Here is an 18083-nt window from a genome sequence, read left to right as displayed (position 1 = left end):
TAGCTCCTTTGTTATCCCTGAGTCTAAAGATTTGGTAGAGTGGCTTGTGAGACAGTGTCATCTTACACATTCCTCCTGGAGCTGGACTTTGAGACAAGGCTGGACATTGTGTGGTGGCACTGAGGGGGCACAGCATGGGGTCAGACGAGGCCTACAACTTTGTCTTTAAAGGTGAGTTCTTGTTCTTTTTTAATGTCTGAATCGTGTATATCATGTCCAATTACTATGTAGCTGTAGGAAGATGTTAAGACTGGTACAATTACTCAGGTGTGAGTGTGAGCAAGTGTGTTGTTCATAGTAGTCTGTTGACTTCTGTCTGGGGTGTCTGTATACCTAAGGTAGGATGTGCCAGCACTAACTATGTGTGTCAACATTCAAGATTGTTAGTAAGATATCTACTAATACATAGGCAGCAGCCAGGTCAATCTCACCTGTATTGATATTAGAGAAAAACAACTTCAATAGTGTAGATTATGTGCTGTTTCAAATCATGAAAATGACTACCTAACTGCTAATATTTATAGTTGTTTTTGGTCAGTTATTTCAACAACAGCACACAGGTTGGTCTGAGAGAGATATCCAGAGCTTTTCTATGGATATCTGTAATGTTATGGTCAAAGTTACTGGTTTTAAAGGAAATAGCTATTTCCTTATTGCTATTTACTTGAACGCATTCACCGCCACTGCATTAAACTGTTATTTGGTTAACTGTTATTGTGTTCAACAAAAATGTAGGGGTGTAACCTCTGAGTTACACTGAGCCATATCAATATCATTCCATGCTAAAGAACATTCCGGAATATTTGATTCTATCAGTCATTCCATTCATTCTACCCTCACCCTAGTGAAGCACGTGGATGAGTTACACTGCATGACCTACTGTCCTGATTCAGATATGCCACGGGGTCCTCAGCATGGGTGAAAGAGAGGGTAAGGCAGAAGGGAGTCAGTATGGCAGGGTGATTAAAAAAAAGAAGTGATTTGACGATAGGGGAACAAGAAAGGCCAGTGGCTTGGACCAGGAGATGGCTGATTAAATCAAATAGTGTGTTTTCAGTGATCCACATGCAAACATTTTGTACTGAGGTTTACCTAGTCATAAGCTTGTTATATCATACACACAGTAGACTAGCATATATAGTTGTAAAGAACCATTCCAATTAACTAAAATCATAAAATCATAAAATATGTTCCTGCTTATTCTTCTTCCTGATCTGTCTTTGGATAAACACATGATCGGTAGGGGAGTTGTCAGGGCACACTGCTCAAGGTCATAAAGTAAACAAACTAAAGCTAATCTCAAAACCTTTTGACATATGAGGGGTATGTTTCCCTTAACTTAACTGCAGGTCATACAAACCCGGCCATTAGACTGCTTTAAGGCCTCTTGTCCCTCTTTGCCATGGAAACCAGTGATATTGTTTACTTAAGAGGTTACTGAGTATGGGAGGAGAAGGGGAGATGGCCGCATTTTCATCTCACCTAATAAAAAACGAAAGCAGAACAATGATCTGCCAGTGGAGTGAACAATTACCCAAAACAAACCAAAGCAGCACAACTCATAAACATTCTTCCCTTGCCGATGCCCATTTTCCACCTCAAGTTAAAGTTAAACTTAATGGATTCAGAGACCAGAAGACTGAACGCTACTGATGCGTTCGAATATTCATCTTTATGACCTACCGTAGTATCAAAGTTGCCTGTGCCTTACTGTATATGTATGTATATGCCATTTAGCCTGACACCTTTATCCAAAGCAACTTATATTGCAGTGCAGTGAGTGCATACTTTAGTCAGTATATATGGTCCCAGCAGGAATCGAACCCACAACCTAAGCGTTGTTAGCACCATGCTCTACCAACTGAGCCACAGAGGACCACAGTGTACTATTTGAATGTCCTCATTTGCACTGTAGTAAACCAAGAATGCTGTTTGCTGTGAAGCGAACAAATTGAGTATTAAGTGATTCATTTGTCATGAGCCTCTATTCTTTGTCTACTACCCTCTTTCGACTGTTTGCCAAGCTGAATCTTGTGTAACCTGTCATAGTTTTGTCTCGACCGGTTTTCTTCATACTGTTAAGACTTTCCCTACTGGTAAGCTACTCTAGATGACTATCATGGTCCACTTTGTTGCTCAAGGTTGAGAGTTAAGCAGAAACTAGTCTTTAATCCGGCAGTGTTCTAGTGTTACCTCATGGTGCCACTGTGTCTTGTGTGGTCTTAGTTACGGTATCTATCAAGAAGGCCAAGGCTGTTTTTTCGGAGTCAGCTGCTCACACTTGAAATGCAAACACTGAGTTGCAGGGGAGGGGGTCTCTTATCATTGTTCCATGTCCCTCTTCTATTTGTACATGGTAGACTAAGTGCTCTGTCGACTAGAGAGGGAAGTAGCAGTGTAACCTGTACTGCTTGATTGTTGGGTGTCTTCCCCTTTTGAAGGACAGTTTCATTTGAGGAAACAAGTTCATTTGCTTGGTTTTTTCCCCCAGAGAGGTTTACCTGAATATTAGGGAATGTTAGTTCCCCAATTGTCTTCCAGTAGATCCTACTACACTCTCTGGTTCTCTTTGTATCCCAGCAACCTATTTCCTCATCTCTTTCTCAACCTCTCTACACATTACAAGACATTATACACCATACACCTTAGTCCTTAATTTCCACGTCACTTCTATAGTTTCTATAAAACATTATGCCACGTCTGGGCATTCCTCACTTAAAAAACAGAATTAAAGTATCAGTATCTATCAACACGGGTGTGGCGCCGTTTCTCAACATGGAGTACCATTGTGAGAGGCCCTAATGATGCAATGGGAATAATTAACTGTGGCAACGGCCAACTAAAGACTAAAGGGTGTATGTTGAGATGAATGGTGAAATGGACGAGGCACACACCTAAACTGGGCACACACCTAGACTAACGGGGGACTCACCTAAGAGTGATACACACACACACAGCTAGAGCAGGGAGCGGCCATTGGTCATACTGTTATTGATGAGGTGAACACTGGCTTTTTGTCTTCATCCTTCACGTTGAGACTTGTCTGAGGCGTTATCAGCAAATGAGCCACACTTAACATAACTTATTTAAGACGTCATCGTCTGTGTAATACACCATTGCATGTACGTTCACATTTCGGTCAGCTTTTATCCAAAGAGACATACAATAAGTAAGGGAATCAACTTTACATCCAGTCATTGCAAGTAAAACTCATTGCTCTCATCACTGTAATTCTATATGTTTTGTGCCCTGAAGTCACCCTGAAGTCTTTATACTTGATACTACTCTACACCTGTACAACAACAACAACATCTTATCGGCTGGTGAACAGAAGGAAAGTGATACTAGACAAGCCTAGTATTGACCACACCCGACCCCTTCCTAATGGATAGCTATAGCAACCATTCATATTGACTTGGGGAGGATGACAATACCTAGTCTTCATAGAAAACAACTAGCATCTGGTCAAACACGAGCAGTGGTTACTAGACTCCACTACACAGTACTGTACTGTGTAATATTGTAGACGACTACACCACACTACAGGGGTTGGCTGGTGGGGGTGGAATGGAGGACATGCTCGTTGTAATGCATGGATGTGAGAATGAGGAACGGTATCAAAGACTCAAAGTGTTTAGGCTGATGGTGCTGGTGGATCAATCCCATCTCTCCTCCTCTCCAGTGGTTCTGATCGGAGAGTCTGGGGTGGGCAAGAGCAACCTGCTGTCCCGCTTCACCAAGAACGAGTTCAACCACGACAGCCGGACCACCATCGGGGTGGAGTTCAGCACGCGCACGGTGCAGCAGAACGGACTCACCATCAAGGCCCAGATCTGGGACACGGCCGGGCTGGAACGGTACCGGGCCATCACCTCAGCGTGCGTATATACACACACACACACACACATGCACACACCTGAAAGCACGAATGCACACACACACACACACACACACATGCATACATGCATGCACACTACACAGTACACACACACACACACACACACACACACACACTCACATACACACTGGGTGGTATTACTATTGGCTAAAACACACATGTGGACAGGCATTGTTTCCCCCCACATGGCCTGGAGGGACAACCAGTAGGTTCATTGTTCCAGTCTATTTCCAACTGGCACATTTTAGACTAAAAACCAATTGGCTGGAGACATCCCAACTCCAACATCTCTATTTTCAGTCTTAAAAAAAAAATCCTGATTTGTTCTTTTGTAATGAAACTGGATGGATTAATGACATGGCAACATGTTTTAAAACCATAAAAACATGTCCATTCAATTTTACTACCGGTACATGGAAAATCTGAGGTTATGGGTATACTACCACAGTATTAGTTATTTTCTGTCAGGCTGGCTGGCTTTGAATAATTACTTCACAAAACAATTCCCTTATGCTAATTACTTTCACTTGAAATTTCCCTTTTCACTTTTTAAAAGTCTATCACCCTACAGAGAAACCCATATACAATGATTATGATGCCGATGCACAATGTCGAATTCTACTCAGTAAATGTTTTGTGTGTGGTCCGTAACCTTTTCAAAGTAAATAATAATACATTTTTTTATTTTTTTAAAGTGTGCATTATCTTTTGATTCCTCTACATTTTGACCTTCTCTATATTTTGACCTCCTCTCTCTCTCTCTCTCTCTCTCTCTCTCTCTCTCTCTCTTTTGCTCTTGTCTGTTTAACCCTTTAGTTACTACAGAGGTGCCGTCGGGGCACTACTGGTCTATGACATCACCAAGCACCTGACCTATGAGAGTGTGGAGCGCTGGCTGAAGGAGCTCTACGATCACGCCGACCCACACATCGTAGTGATGCTGGTGGGCAACAAAACTGACCTGCAGGCGGAGCGCTCCGTGCCCCACGAGGAGGCCAAGGACTTCGCAGGTACTCTGACCAAAGACTTTGGCTGCATAAGTTTAGTTTCGTTTATTAGTTTATCATTTTCGTGGACATTCCCCATTAATTAACTGTGCAGTAAATGGAGCAGCTTTAGCCTACATGGCCAATTTCCAACTGTAGTCCACAGCAGTTGACAGTTGACAGTTTACAGTTGACAGTAGGCACCCTAAGTATCTCGTACTGTGTAAAAAGTTAAATAAGTTGATAGCAAGACTGTAATGCAATACACCGTACACATCAACACGCTTAAGAATTATGATTTGATAGTAGATTACTACATTTTCTATGGAAAATGATCAACATATATCTTCCAAATACTGATAGCATCCTGTAAGTTCTTGTGAATTTGCACAACAACATTTAGTAGCAGCCAATGGGAAATAGCATTAACTTGTCCAAACTTGTAGCAGTATGTCAGGGCAGATATGACAAAGCTAAATGATATCTTTCTTACTCTATGCAGACAAAAAAGGACTGCTGTACATCGAGACCTCAGCCTTGGAATCCACTAATGTTGAGGCGGCCTTCAATAACGTCCTTACAGGTAATTGATTTGATGTATTTACCACTGTTTTATGGATGTTTTTTTTCTACCTGTAGCAAATCTGGTTATGGGATCAGAAGGAAATGTACTAACCACTCTATAACATCCAATTACTAGTAACCACAGTTCGACCCCTTTTGATCTTGAAATAATCCAAAGAACACTTTTATCTATATATCTTTTTTTATTCTGTCTTATTATATTGTTAAATGTTTATCTATTTATTTTCTCTATATATGTATCTATTCTTGTCATTTTTATTTTCTTACTATCCTCCTTTTTCTGTATTTTTAAAAATGCTATACGTGAAGCACTTTGAAAACGGATGGAAACGTGCTAAACAAATAAACTAATACAATTGCCTTGAAATGAGAAATCAAGCAACCTCAAACATCAAAAAGAAAGATACAATATTGCAAATATTCTGACTGAAATGAGTGCATAGAAGCTGCTGCTGCAACACAAGCAATGTAATAAGAAGAAGGTCTTGCCAAACCAAAGTTGTACCACACACACACACACACACACACACACACACACACACACACACTACGGTTGTGAAACCAGTTGTGTCAGTTGTCTGCTGCTACAGTGCTGCACCTGTTCCAGTGGCTTTGCCTCACCAGCAGGTGTGTTCCACCTCTCTGCTTCCCCCGTCAGAGATCCACAAGAAGGTGAGCAGTAAGGAGGTGACCCGGGGGTCCATTAGTGCTGTGACTCTGTCCAACCCCGTCCAAAGAGCTGCAGATGACCCGCAAGATAAGAAGCCCTGCTGTAAGAACATCTGATGGGACAAACCATGGGGAGGGGGGCCCGGGAGGGGTGACAGTGGAGTAGTATGGAGCTACTTAATCCCCGCCGACCCCCTTCACTGTGATCTGAGGTGGTACAGGCCACTCTCCCACCCTCCTTTACTAAGCCTAAGGGGCTTGCTAGGATGTTTAAAGATGCCACTCTGTGACTAATGTTACTCAGTTTCATACACTGATCCACTGTGGCAGACAGAGTGATATTTGTACTGGCAAAGTTTATGAAATGTGCATGGATGTGGCAGGGTCAATTTTGTCCAAGAATTCACTAATGGTCTGAATGTGGGCCAATGGAAGAAAAAACACACACACAATGTCTTAAGTAACAGTATGGAAACGGGAACATGATGCTGTGGAGTCATAATTTAACTTTGCTATGAGGGAGAAATGCGCTTCAAATGATTGTTCGTCAATGTATATTCCTCTTTTTGGTGACCTTATAAGGGATAGAAGACAGGCTTGGAAATAACTGTGGTGCCAAAACAAAGATTATTATGATGTCACTGTTGTGAATGTTGTACTCTTGTTGAATGAATCTAGAGTTGTTTGTGTGAATGATACGGTTTAAAAAAAAAATATTAATTCCTGTTGCAAAATAAATGTATTTTTTTAAATTTATCACAATAAATGAATATTTTCTACACTAAAATGCCATGATAGGGCCTACCATTTCTACTTGTACATGGCTGAATGTATCCTGGACGTCCCATTGGACGACATTGGTATCAATCATTATACACCATCATATTATAGGCCTACTCCTACTGCACTTTAGGCTACCTGTAGATTTTATGTAGTTTTATGACATTTTACCTGTACAGGCGTGCAATAAACTATGACTGATTGACAAAAGAGATGGAATATTTGTGTTTTGTTTACTTAGCTAAGATTTTAGACATGATTAGTTAGCATCACACACATCATGTGACATGATCAGCCATTGACAAGCTTATCTTATATAGGCTGCCATGAGATTAAATCAGTCATCGGTGTGTGGTGCTTTACTACGGTACGTTTTTCACGTGCAACAGATAATGAGGTCATTATGATACCACCTCCAGATCTCGACGAACCTGAGGCTCTGGCAGCTGCCAAATCCTGGCAGGGCCACCAACGATTCAGGAGCGAATTACGTGTGAAATTAGCATGCTAGCAGGTGTTTTCATATAAAATGTTATATATTATAGCTGACTAGTGAGCCTGCATCAACCTGGCATACCTGCAGAGGCTTGGGGGACTGACGACGTCACTCAAGTAGCGATGAGCAAGGATAAACAGAGAGAAATCATGAGTGACAACAGAGTAGACCAATCACGCCGAAGCCAAGTGACAGGTGTCCGTCGTCCATTGACCAGTGGCAATTGAGTAAAAGGCGGGGCTTAGACAATTCGACGTTACGTCGTGTTTCGGAAATGGCAAATGACAAGTGGTAGGAAGGAAAGAGGAGACGAAACTTTTCGGAAGATAGTTGGTTATATGTGACATTTCTCTGCCCGAAGGCAAGGACGATAGTCTGCGTAACACATTAGGACATAAGGGGTCGGGTTTGACAGGTGTTGTCGTGTTTACGTGCGAAATTAGCGTCACTTTATCGTGGTAGCTCACTCGGTGGTTCGTCCGGAGGAAACGGCTCTCCTTCGTGAGATAAACGGTCAAGAAGTTTCTTTCGACATTCAACAGAGACACACTTGACAACCTTATTCATCTGCTTTAGGTTAGACACTGCTGTTTTAAAGAGATGACGAGCAGAGAAGACGAATATGACTATCTGTTCAAAGGTGAGTGGGTGGTGTGTATAGATACTTTTTTACAATGACATTGGCAGTTTGTTGCTCTGGTCCCAGGAGGATGTCGACCTTAGCTGTGTTCAGTATCTCACCGGTGAGAACGTGAGAGCGATGTTAGCGACCGCTGTCAAAAGTAATGCGCAGTAATTAGGGACAACTTAATTACCGTAATTGCTGTGTACACAATTCGTTTAAACGACTTAATGTTGAACATATGGCTAACATGGGTAGCTAAGTGGGCCACAGTGTAGCAGAGGGTAGTTGATTGAAACATGACTGACGAAAGGCTACTGTACTGTATCGGGCTATAGACTGTCCTGTATCGGGCTATAGACTGTCCTGTATCGGGCTATAGACTGTCCTGTATCGGGCTGTCCTGTATCGGGCTATAGACTGTCCTGTATCGGGCTATAGACTGTCCTGTATCGGGCTATAGACTGTACTGTATCGGGCTATAGACTGTACTGTATCGGGCTATAGACTGTCCTGTATCGGGCTGTATTGGGCTATAGACTGTCCTGTATCGGGCTATAGACTGTCCTGTATCGGGCTATAGACTGTCCTGTATCGGGCTGTCCTGTATCGGGCTATAGACTGTCCTGTATCGGGCTATAGACTGTCCCGTATCGGGCTATAGACTGTACTGTATCGGGCTATAGACTGTACTGTATCGGGCTATAGACTGTCCTGTATCGGGCTGTATTGGGCTATAGACTGTCCTGTATCGGGCTATAGACTGTACTGTATCGGGCTATAGACTGTCCTGTATCGGGCTATAGACTGTCCTGTATCGGGCTATAGACTGTACTGTATCGGGCTATAGACTGTCCTGTATCGGGCTATAGACTGTCCTGTATCGGCCTATAGACTGTACTGTATCGGGCTATAGACTGTCCTGTATCGGGCTATAGACTGTACTGTATCGGGCTATAGACTGTACTGTATCGGGCTATAGACTGTACTGTATCGGGCTGTATCGGGCTGTATCGGGCTATAGACTGTCCTGTATCGGGCTATAGACTGTACTGTATCGGGCTATAGACTGTACTGTATCGGGCTGTATCGGGCTGTATCGGGCTATAGGCTCATACACACACTTTAGTCTCGTATGAAGTGGCATCTGTTGTAGCCTACAGACAGACGTCATCTCCTAGGCCTATGATGCAATCATCTGGACAGGCAGTGTTGGTCAACAAGGGGTCATCGGATATTCTGTGGCAGGATGACACATCAAAACACTGCATTGACAGATCCTGGCTAGTGAATTACCCAATATGACCCAACACATGTTAGTCTACCGGACAGACTGCCACTGTCGTAAGGATTCATATTGACTAGTGCTATTACTAGCCCACAGCACAGTACCCGACTGAAACCTAGTTGAGAAACATGCTCCATTATCTTCTTTACAAGGTGGAAAATACATTATGATCCCTAATCCTTGACTCGTTTCCCTACTGGACAACAGCGATTGAAAAGGCCCTCTATTCTCTGTCTGCATGACTGTTTCAGACCCTGGGAAATGATAACTTCCTCATTCAGAAATGCATAGTTCCATGCCTACTGTGCTGTTACACGATGAAAGTGTATGTATATTGGCATTGTCATCAACTTTGTATTGTAAACTGATCAACAACAAACAAAAACAACGGGCAACTGTCCCCCTGTGTTATGTAGAACAAAGGGACATTTAAATGCACGGGGTCTTTTGTTCAAATATTGGACACACAGCCGCATGTCGACAAACTGGAAATACCTGCATGGATCTTGTCTGTGTGTCTTCAGTCACACACAGAAGGCTCTGAAAGTGGTAACAATGAGATTTTACAACCCAACTGTAAGATAAAATGCCAAGGAGCGAGATTATCTGAAGCCTAGCGGCGTAGTGTAGCCTAGGAGTCTACGGTGTCAGAATGCTCGGCTCCATAGAGACCATAGACCGAGATAAGGACTCTGTCTGAGACTTCACTAGAGAGTCGGGTCTTTGACTCTCCCTGGTTTCTCCTCACATTACCTGTTTTATGTTGTTTTATTGTTAGGTGGTTTTTTAATTAGTCCTTTACTGCACCCATCACTGTTAAGGCTAGGCATGAGTCAGTCAGGTGAGCTGTTGAATGAATCACCGGTCTCAGCTGAGGGGAAAGGAGGAAGTTGAATCAGCTTTCTTAATGTAATAGTTCCACTGCTGTGTGTCCTCCTTCCTCCTCTTCAACTGCCTGTTTTACACACAACCTGAATCCCCACTGATAATTAGATCTCCAGTTAGTACTTAAGTGAGTAATAACTCCTAAGATAATGTAAGAAATAGACTTTTATGGGGCTAGGCTAAGCTACACCGGTTATGCAGTGTTGGTGTCCAACAATAGGAAAGGGTTGCTGCTTCAATACCCTGGAATGTAGCCGGCACAATACCTGCCGCGCAACGTCTGACGATATCACATTTCTGGTGTCACTCCAGGTTGCGTAATACTGCACAAGTGCACATCCCCACCCAGTATAGTGTGTGCCAAGAGAATCCCATTACCATTTAGCATGTCAGGAAGTTAGTTGATGGGCAATGTAGTTCAGGGAGTCTTCAGTGTTTCTGGAACTACAAATTCACAGTTTTGAAGTGTCTAACAAAGGTGGAGAGTTCACTGGTAGATTGCTTGAGGCAGGTATTTGTTACTGTAGATTCTCTCTGTCTGTCAACCCAATCTCCAATTAGCCTGCAGGTGCCTTCCTGTGTGCATTGCAACACAGTCGACAAATCTTGTGATACACCCTTTCATGAGCAATGCACAGAATATGTCACCTAATGTACACACACACACACACACACACACAGTGGTTGATTAGTCAATAAGCTGTCGTCAACACACAACCAGTTCCTGTTTCCTAATAGCAGGGTGGTGAGCTTGTGACATTTGAGTATTAAAGGAGAGCATTTCCCCCTTGACTCACCCAACACTCTCTGTAGACTCTGTAAGTACGTCTTTTCATCCCAACACACTCCACCTTCTGTTATGAAACGAATAGGTGTCAAATTGTTCATTGCTCCGTATGGCGGGTGGGTGTGTTGCAGGAGGAGGATGGGCTTGTTTAATGCAGGGAACGAGATGGGGAACGAGATAGGGAACGGTACTGTTATCAAATGTGTGTTTGATACCATTCCTGATTCCATTCCATGCATTACCATCAGCCCAATCCTTCCAATTTCTACCTCCTCCAGCCTCCACTGGTGTGTTGGCTGTATGTGCCACAGAGTCCATCACTGATGTGAATTAAAGCAGGTTCTTGTTGGGAGATCATTAAATGGAGGGCAGGTGCCAGTGACATGATTAGTAGTTAGTTAGTAGGGTAAGTTTGGGAAACCTTCCGATAATTTCCAACGTTTCCATAAAGGAATTTTGCAACCCTTTTAGTTAGAATTGATTAGTTGAGCTTATTCAGTGGCAGTGGTCTGACAGTGATGGCTGCTCTGTAGATTTCTCATCTCAGCAGGTGTACCCAGCTGCAGCATACACAATATATACCACAGCATATCTCCCACACCTGTTATGCTAGTTTTTCAGGCGGTCTATGTTTTGTATCGTGAAGGTTTTCCGATGTGACTGACATGAATGAATGAATTCTTAAACTAGTGCTAGGATTCTTTACAACACGAACAAGTTGTCAAGAGGCTACTCAGCAGACTGAACTGACATTTCGAATCGTTAGTACCTACAGTACCATGACACATGTCCCTCCTCTCTGTGTCCTCCCCCCTCCCCCAGTGGTGCTTATTGGGGATTCGGGCGTGGGGAAGAGTAACCTGCTGTCCCGGTTCACCCGCAACGAGTTCAACCTAGAGAGCAAGAGCACCATCGGGGTGGAGTTCGCCACGCGCAGCATCCAGGTGGAGGGCAAGACCGTCAAGGCCCAGATCTGGGACACGGCGGGGCAGGAACGCTACAGAGCCATCACCTCAGCGTGGGTACACACACACACACACACACACACACACACACACGCACACACGCACGAGCACACAGGCACACACACACACACACACGCACACATGCACAGACACACACACACACACACACACACACACACACACACACTTTCTCTAGACATGGACAAAGACACACACACATACACACACACACACACACACACACACACACACACAGTAGACATGGACAAAGACACACACTTTCTCTAGACATGGACAAAGACACACACACACACACACACACACACACAGTCTGTGCTGGGCATAGACTTACATATTTTACATGCACACTTTAAAAAACAAAACATACATACATGCATACATATAACACATGCACTGTTGAATGTTTGAGCATGTTTGACTACAGCTGTACTCACAGATTATTCCACTCTAACTCTTAACTTATCTTCTTTCCTGATTTGAACGTGGCTCTTGGCTTTGAGCAATGTCGTTTAAAATGAGGAAGGACAAAACAAAGACACCTCCCACCCTAGTAAACTAAACAAGCTAAATGTTGAGGCGTCCAGCGGTGCTCACACTTACACGCCGCTCTCCTTCTTCTCAACCCGTTGTCCAGGTACTACCGTGGCGCGGTGGGGGCCCTGCTGGTGTACGACATCGCCAAGCACCTGACGTACGAAAACGCTGAGCGCTGGCTGAAGGAGCTGCAGGACCACGCAGACAGCAACATCGTCATCATGCTGGTGGGAAACAAGAGCGACCTGCGTCACCTCCGCGCCGTGCCCACAGACGAGGCCAAGGCCTTAGCAGGTAGACCTCATACGTGTAGACCTCATACGTGTAGAGCTCATATGTGTAGACCTGATACGTGTAGACCTCATACATGTAGACCACGTGTAGACCTCATACGTGTAGACCTGATGCATGTAGACCTGATATACAGTATGTAGACATGTAGGCCTGATACATGTAGACCTGACACATGTAGACCTGATACATGTAGGCCTGATACATGTAGACCTGATACGTGTAGACCTGATACATGTAGACCTGATACATGTAGACCTGATACGTGTAGACCTGATACATGTAGACCTGATACATGTAGACCTGATACGTGTAGACCTGATACATGTAGACCTGATACATGTAGACCTGATACGTGTAGACCTGATACGTGTAGACCTGATACATGTAGACCTGATACATGTAGACCTGATACATGTAGACCTGATACATGTAGACCTGATACATGTAGACCTGATACATGTAGACCTGATACATGTAGAGCTGATACATGTAGAGCTGATCAAGACGTGGGAGATGTTTAAAGGAGCCCTCTGTACGTAGCTTCTATTTCTGGTAGCAGGTAGACCGTCTACAGGTTTATCAAGACGTAGAAGATGTTTAAAGGAGCCCTCTAGCTTCTATTTTTGGTCAACTGTGGTTTGTCTGTATGTATTTGTGGAAGGTTCTTTGCAAGTACAAAATCTAAGACATGTACAGTCTTCTGCCAATCAAACAACTTAGTTTTGTGATGCAACTGTGTATTTTAACTTGTCATACTAAAACAGGGGGAAGATCAATGATTGACTGCATCTTTAAAGAGCAGAGCTATTTTATTACTTGTTACTAGACAGAGGATTTTTTTTCCCCTTAATAATTTAGCATTAAGAATAATTGTAAACTTCTATGAATATAAAGAATAAAAGTAAACTTCAAATGTACATAATATTAGATATAAAGCAATAAGGAAAAGCCGAGTAACAATAAAAAAACTAACAAAAAAACAACAACACTGTAATGTTAAACATTATCATCACTTTTGATGGTATTTTTCAATGGGAACAGGAGCATTTCAAACAGACAGTCTTATGCTGGAGCAAATGAGACACCAGAGTTCCACAGTAGTCGGGGGACTGCTCCTCACTGTCACCCGTAGCCTGCTGGAACCTACATTTACATTTTTGGCATTAAGCAGCAGACGCCTTTATCCATAGCGACTTACGACAAATACATTTGTCTAAATAAGTGAATCATCTATCCATCAGTCATCACAAGAAAAATAATCTGCACAGGCCAGGGGCCATTGTCAGTCATAATGCTAGAAGATTTTTTATTTTATTTAGTATTTATTTTTATATACAGTAGAGAAACTGAACAGGGGGATGGGGAGGTTTCAGGAGGGACAGTTAAGGTGTAGCCTGAAGAGATGGGGACAACCCCTTTGATGAGGAGACAACAGAGTTTCCATCTGTCTACCTTAGCCAGTGATTGACAGGGCACGGTTATGACAGCATGATGTGCTGAGACCCATCTCTTCAGGCTACACCTTAACTGTCCCTCCTGAAACCTCCCCATCCGTCCTATTCAGTTTCTCTACTGTATATTACCAAAAAAACAAAACAAAATCCTTCTTCTAGCATTATGACTTCCCCTGGCCCCTGGCCCGAGCAGAGATTACTTTTCTTGCGATAACTGATGGATAGATGATGCCAATGCCCCTTGGCCATTGAAAGAAGCACATTCTGTGGCCTCATGTCCTCCTTTATTTATATGCGCGTAGTAGTTGATATGTGCGACAGGTAAAATCAGAACAGATGGAAAGTCAAAAGTTGGATGTGTTGAGTTAAGTAAGCTTCAATATCCTGATCCTGAGGACTCTCAGAGGTGTGCAAGGTTTGGTTCTTGGCTACTAGTAACACAACTGATTTGGTTAATTATGAGCGTGTTTGTACTGGGCGAGAACAAAAAACAACCCATTCCCTGCCATGCACAAGACTGTCCCGGGCTTCGCTGCCCAGTCCTACCGAGGGTTAATTTCCCGCCACACTGCCTCTCCACTGAAATGCGACTTTGTTAACCTATTAAGTCTACGGTTGTTGATGTAGCTTTGTGTAATTTGTTTCAAGTGTTTGCTCGTGACCTTGAGTCCACGCCGTAGCTCAGCTTGTCTCATTTCATGCACTTTGACTTGTAAACGGCTCGTGATAAGACAGACCTGATGGATTACTGGACGTAATTGTCCCATTGTTCCTAACTGTAATGGAGAAGCCAAGACAGAAAAGGTTAATTGTGTACAGTCAGTTGACAATAATGAAATGTGGAGCAGAGCCCCACAGTCTCTCATTGAATTAATAATATTGATTTGTCACCAAACCCGTCTCATACTGCACGAGTCAAGGGGTCGTTGACTTAACGCCTCGTGTAATATGTCAGCTACGCTGTGGCGACCAGTACCTATATCCTCGTTGCTCAAGTGTTTGTTTCCCCCCCCTGCCCTCAGTGGAGGACATGAAGAAAAATAAAATAACATATAACAATAACACAATTATACGTAATGTACAGCTACTCACTTGACATGGTACATATAGTGCAATATCCACTCACTTACACACTATATACATTTACCAATTCCCATCACTGCCTGTATTGGGTTCACCAATGAGTCGGACAATCTATCCATTGCATATCTAATTCCAACTGTTGCTGATCTTTATGAAATGATTACTTGTGTGGAAATGCTAATGACCAATGTATTTGTGACCATTTATTTGTGTGTATTTTTTATTTTATTTTTTTTTACAGAGAAGCATGGACTGTCTTTCCTGGAGACCTCAGCGTTAGACTCCTCAAATGTGGAGCTGGCTTTCCAGACCATTCTCACAGGTTAGTGTACAGTGTGTGTACAACCATGCCAGAACACCGTTCTTCAGCTGTGGTGCTACCGGACTCAGAAAATACTGTTGGGTATTTTATCGGGATTGGTTGCATCTTAGATGAATACTCATGCCAAGTTACCTATTACTTACTTACTTATTAACATTTAGTTTCATAGTATTGATGTCTTTACTCTGAAAGCTTGTTTTGTTGGGCCTCTGATCTCTACGCCGCCGCCTTCCACCATTAGATGGCAGCAAAATCCAGCTCATTGCAAGGCGTCTATGAATACGGCGCAGTGCCTTGAGTCACACCTGAGTTCTGTGAGGTCAAAAGCATGGGTAATTGGCACACTTGTGGTACACTCAGATAATCAGACTCCTAGAGAGCCTCTCTATGTAGTCAGCGTTGGCCCGAAAACCACTGAGGCATTTCTTTTGTGTCTGGTTACAAATGTACTCGGGAGTGCAAATTATATGAACTTTCCAGATGCCACTCTCCTCGAATCATGCAGCACACGGTATTGTTACTCATACTCCCAGAATAATCTAAATAAGAACCCCTACCTGAGCTGGGTTACCTCTGAAGAAACGGTGTGCTTCTGGGCCGCGCTTCGGAAATGTATTTCTGCACACACGGCTGATCACCGGGGCTTGGCAAAAGAAAGCAATCAACAGCCGACTGACTCGAAGCCCAAAGGTGCCGAAAGGGAACAATCCGTCGGACTCCGACTCAATCGCATCTTGTCATTTGTATTCTTCTCCTCCGCAACCTATTCCCACCGCCATCGCTTGTACAATTAGCCATTCTGCCTGCGCGCACCCACTCTTTGGCAGTCATTTTTATTCATAAAAACGTCTAAACCAGCGAGCCCCATTGAGCTAACGATAGTGCTAATTAGCTCATTAAGAGGAGAGAAAGCAGAGCGAGAGAGCCGTACGCCCGTGTGGCCCTGGTAGGAGTTGAGCTGGAGACCCGTTGACCTGTGAGACATGCCGACTGGACACAACCGTGATGTGGTCCGAGCAGAGGCCGGCTGGGGTCATGTGGATTGTGGTTTAAGACTTAAGACTTCTAAGACTTCTACTGCCCTCCTTGTACTGTTTCTCTGTTTCTCCAGTGTCTATATACAAATTAAAATAAAACAAATCTTTATCTTTATTTTTTCCTTCTATCACGGAGACTGCCAATGGCCCGGGGCCTGAGCTAGATTACTCTTCCTGCTACGACTGGTGGATAGATGATTCACTTGCTTAGTCAAATGTATTGATTGTAAGTTGCTTTGCAATAAGGCGTCTGCTAAATGCCAAAAAATGTAAATGGTTTCACTGATTTAGGGTTCTGGGGATGTGGATTGTGGCTTCAACAGCCAGTCAGCAGCGTAATCCTTGAGTTACTTAGTTCAGTGTCAGGCTGAAGGAGGGATGCAGGAGTTATTTTCTTTGTTTTCTGTTAGTATCCTTTCCCTTGTGGTTCTGGGAGTCTGCTCACCTGGCTTTCCTCAGGTATTAGTCTTTAAATAAAAGTTAAGAACCCCGTCAAACAGACTGGATGTGTCATCACGCCCTGCTGTTGAAACTCACCGAAGGGAGTAGGACTGGAGCTCCGGCTCTGCGTGTCGTTGTTGTAAAAACACTTCCACTCCCTCTTCACCTTTCCTGTCTCCGTGTCATGTTCTCACCTCTCTCTCTCTCCCACCCCTCTCCCTCCCCCACCCCCACCCCTCTCTCTCTCCCACCCCCACCCCTCTCTCTCTCCCACCACTCTCTCTCCCCCCCCCCACCCCTCTCTCTCCCACCCCCACCCCTCTCTCTCCCACCCCCACCTCTCTCTCCCCCCCCCCACCCCTCTCTCTCCCCCGCCCCCCACCCCTCTCTCTCCCCCGCCCCCACCACTCTCTCTCCCACTCCCACCCCTCTCTCTCCCCCCCACCCCCACCCCTCTCTCTCTCTCTCTCTTTGTCCCTCACAGCCATCTACAACATCGTGTCCCAGCGGCAGATGTCGGGACAGCGCAGCGACTCCGATTTTTCGCCCAACTCCAACGTTGTGCCCATCACGGTGCAGCCCACGCAGAACGCCGCCAAGCAGAACGTCTGCTGCCAGAACAACTGAGGGTCTGGCACTCACCAGGCCAGGGAGAGACAGGGACAGGCAGGTAGACGGGGGAGGGGAGAGGGGCGGGGGGGGGGTACGGGGGGTACGGGGGACTAACACAGGGGTAAAGAGGGAGAGAAACCGCAGCATAAGGGGGTACAGCCAGAGGGAGAGGGAAAGGGGGGGCGAGAAGTTTAACCAAGGAGACAGACAGACAGACAGACGAACATGGAGACCATCTGTAAGGCGAGCAGACAGACAGACAGGCAGGCAGAGACAGACAGGCAGGCAGGCAGGCAGAGTCAGACAGGCAGGCAGGCAGAGTCA

At 44.3% G+C, this 18083-nt stretch overlaps 2 protein-coding genes across 2 annotated transcripts; both read left to right on the top strand.

The window, feature by feature from the left end:
* Positions 1 to 134: 134 nt before the first annotated feature.
* Positions 135 to 6255, top strand: rab25b (RAB25, member RAS oncogene family b; the record flags this gene model as incomplete). Its single annotated transcript, XM_080540419.1, has 5 exons — positions 135 to 171; positions 3683 to 3878; positions 4715 to 4908; positions 5387 to 5467; positions 6128 to 6255. The coding sequence occupies 5 exons, from the start codon at positions 135 to 137 to the stop codon at positions 6253 to 6255; spliced, it is 636 nt and encodes a 211-aa protein (XP_080396545.1).
* Positions 6256 to 7695: 1440 nt separating this feature from the next.
* rab11al (RAB11a, member RAS oncogene family, like) lies at positions 7696 to 17822 on the top strand. Its single transcript, XM_080540418.1, has 5 exons — positions 7696 to 8054; positions 11819 to 12014; positions 12617 to 12810; positions 15589 to 15669; positions 17632 to 17822. The coding sequence occupies exons 1-5, from the start codon at positions 8015 to 8017 to the stop codon at positions 17772 to 17774; spliced, it is 654 nt and encodes a 217-aa protein (XP_080396544.1). The 5' UTR covers positions 7696 to 8014; the 3' UTR covers positions 17775 to 17822.
* The last annotated feature ends 261 nt before the right edge of the window (positions 17823 to 18083 follow it).

The sequence above is a fragment of the Nansenia antarctica genome, assembly GCF_963989245.1.
Source record: "Nansenia antarctica genome assembly, chromosome: 10".
Taxonomy (NCBI): Eukaryota; Metazoa; Chordata; class Actinopteri; order Argentiniformes; family Microstomatidae; genus Nansenia; species Nansenia antarctica.
This window is presented reverse-complemented; position numbering and strand designations above follow the sequence as displayed.

Excerpts from the sequence above, each read along its gene's own strand:
- rab11al (XM_080540418.1), top strand. The coding sequence starts at position 8,015 with ATGACGAGCAGAGAAGACGAATATGACTATCTGTTCAAAG. Across the intron at positions 12,015-12,616 it reads TACAGAGCCATCACCTCAGC|GTACTACCGTGGCGCGGTGG; the intron begins GTGGGTACACAC and ends CCCGTTGTCCAG. Across the intron at positions 15,670-17,631 it reads TTTCCAGACCATTCTCACAG|CCATCTACAACATCGTGTCC; the intron begins GTTAGTGTACAG and ends TGTCCCTCACAG.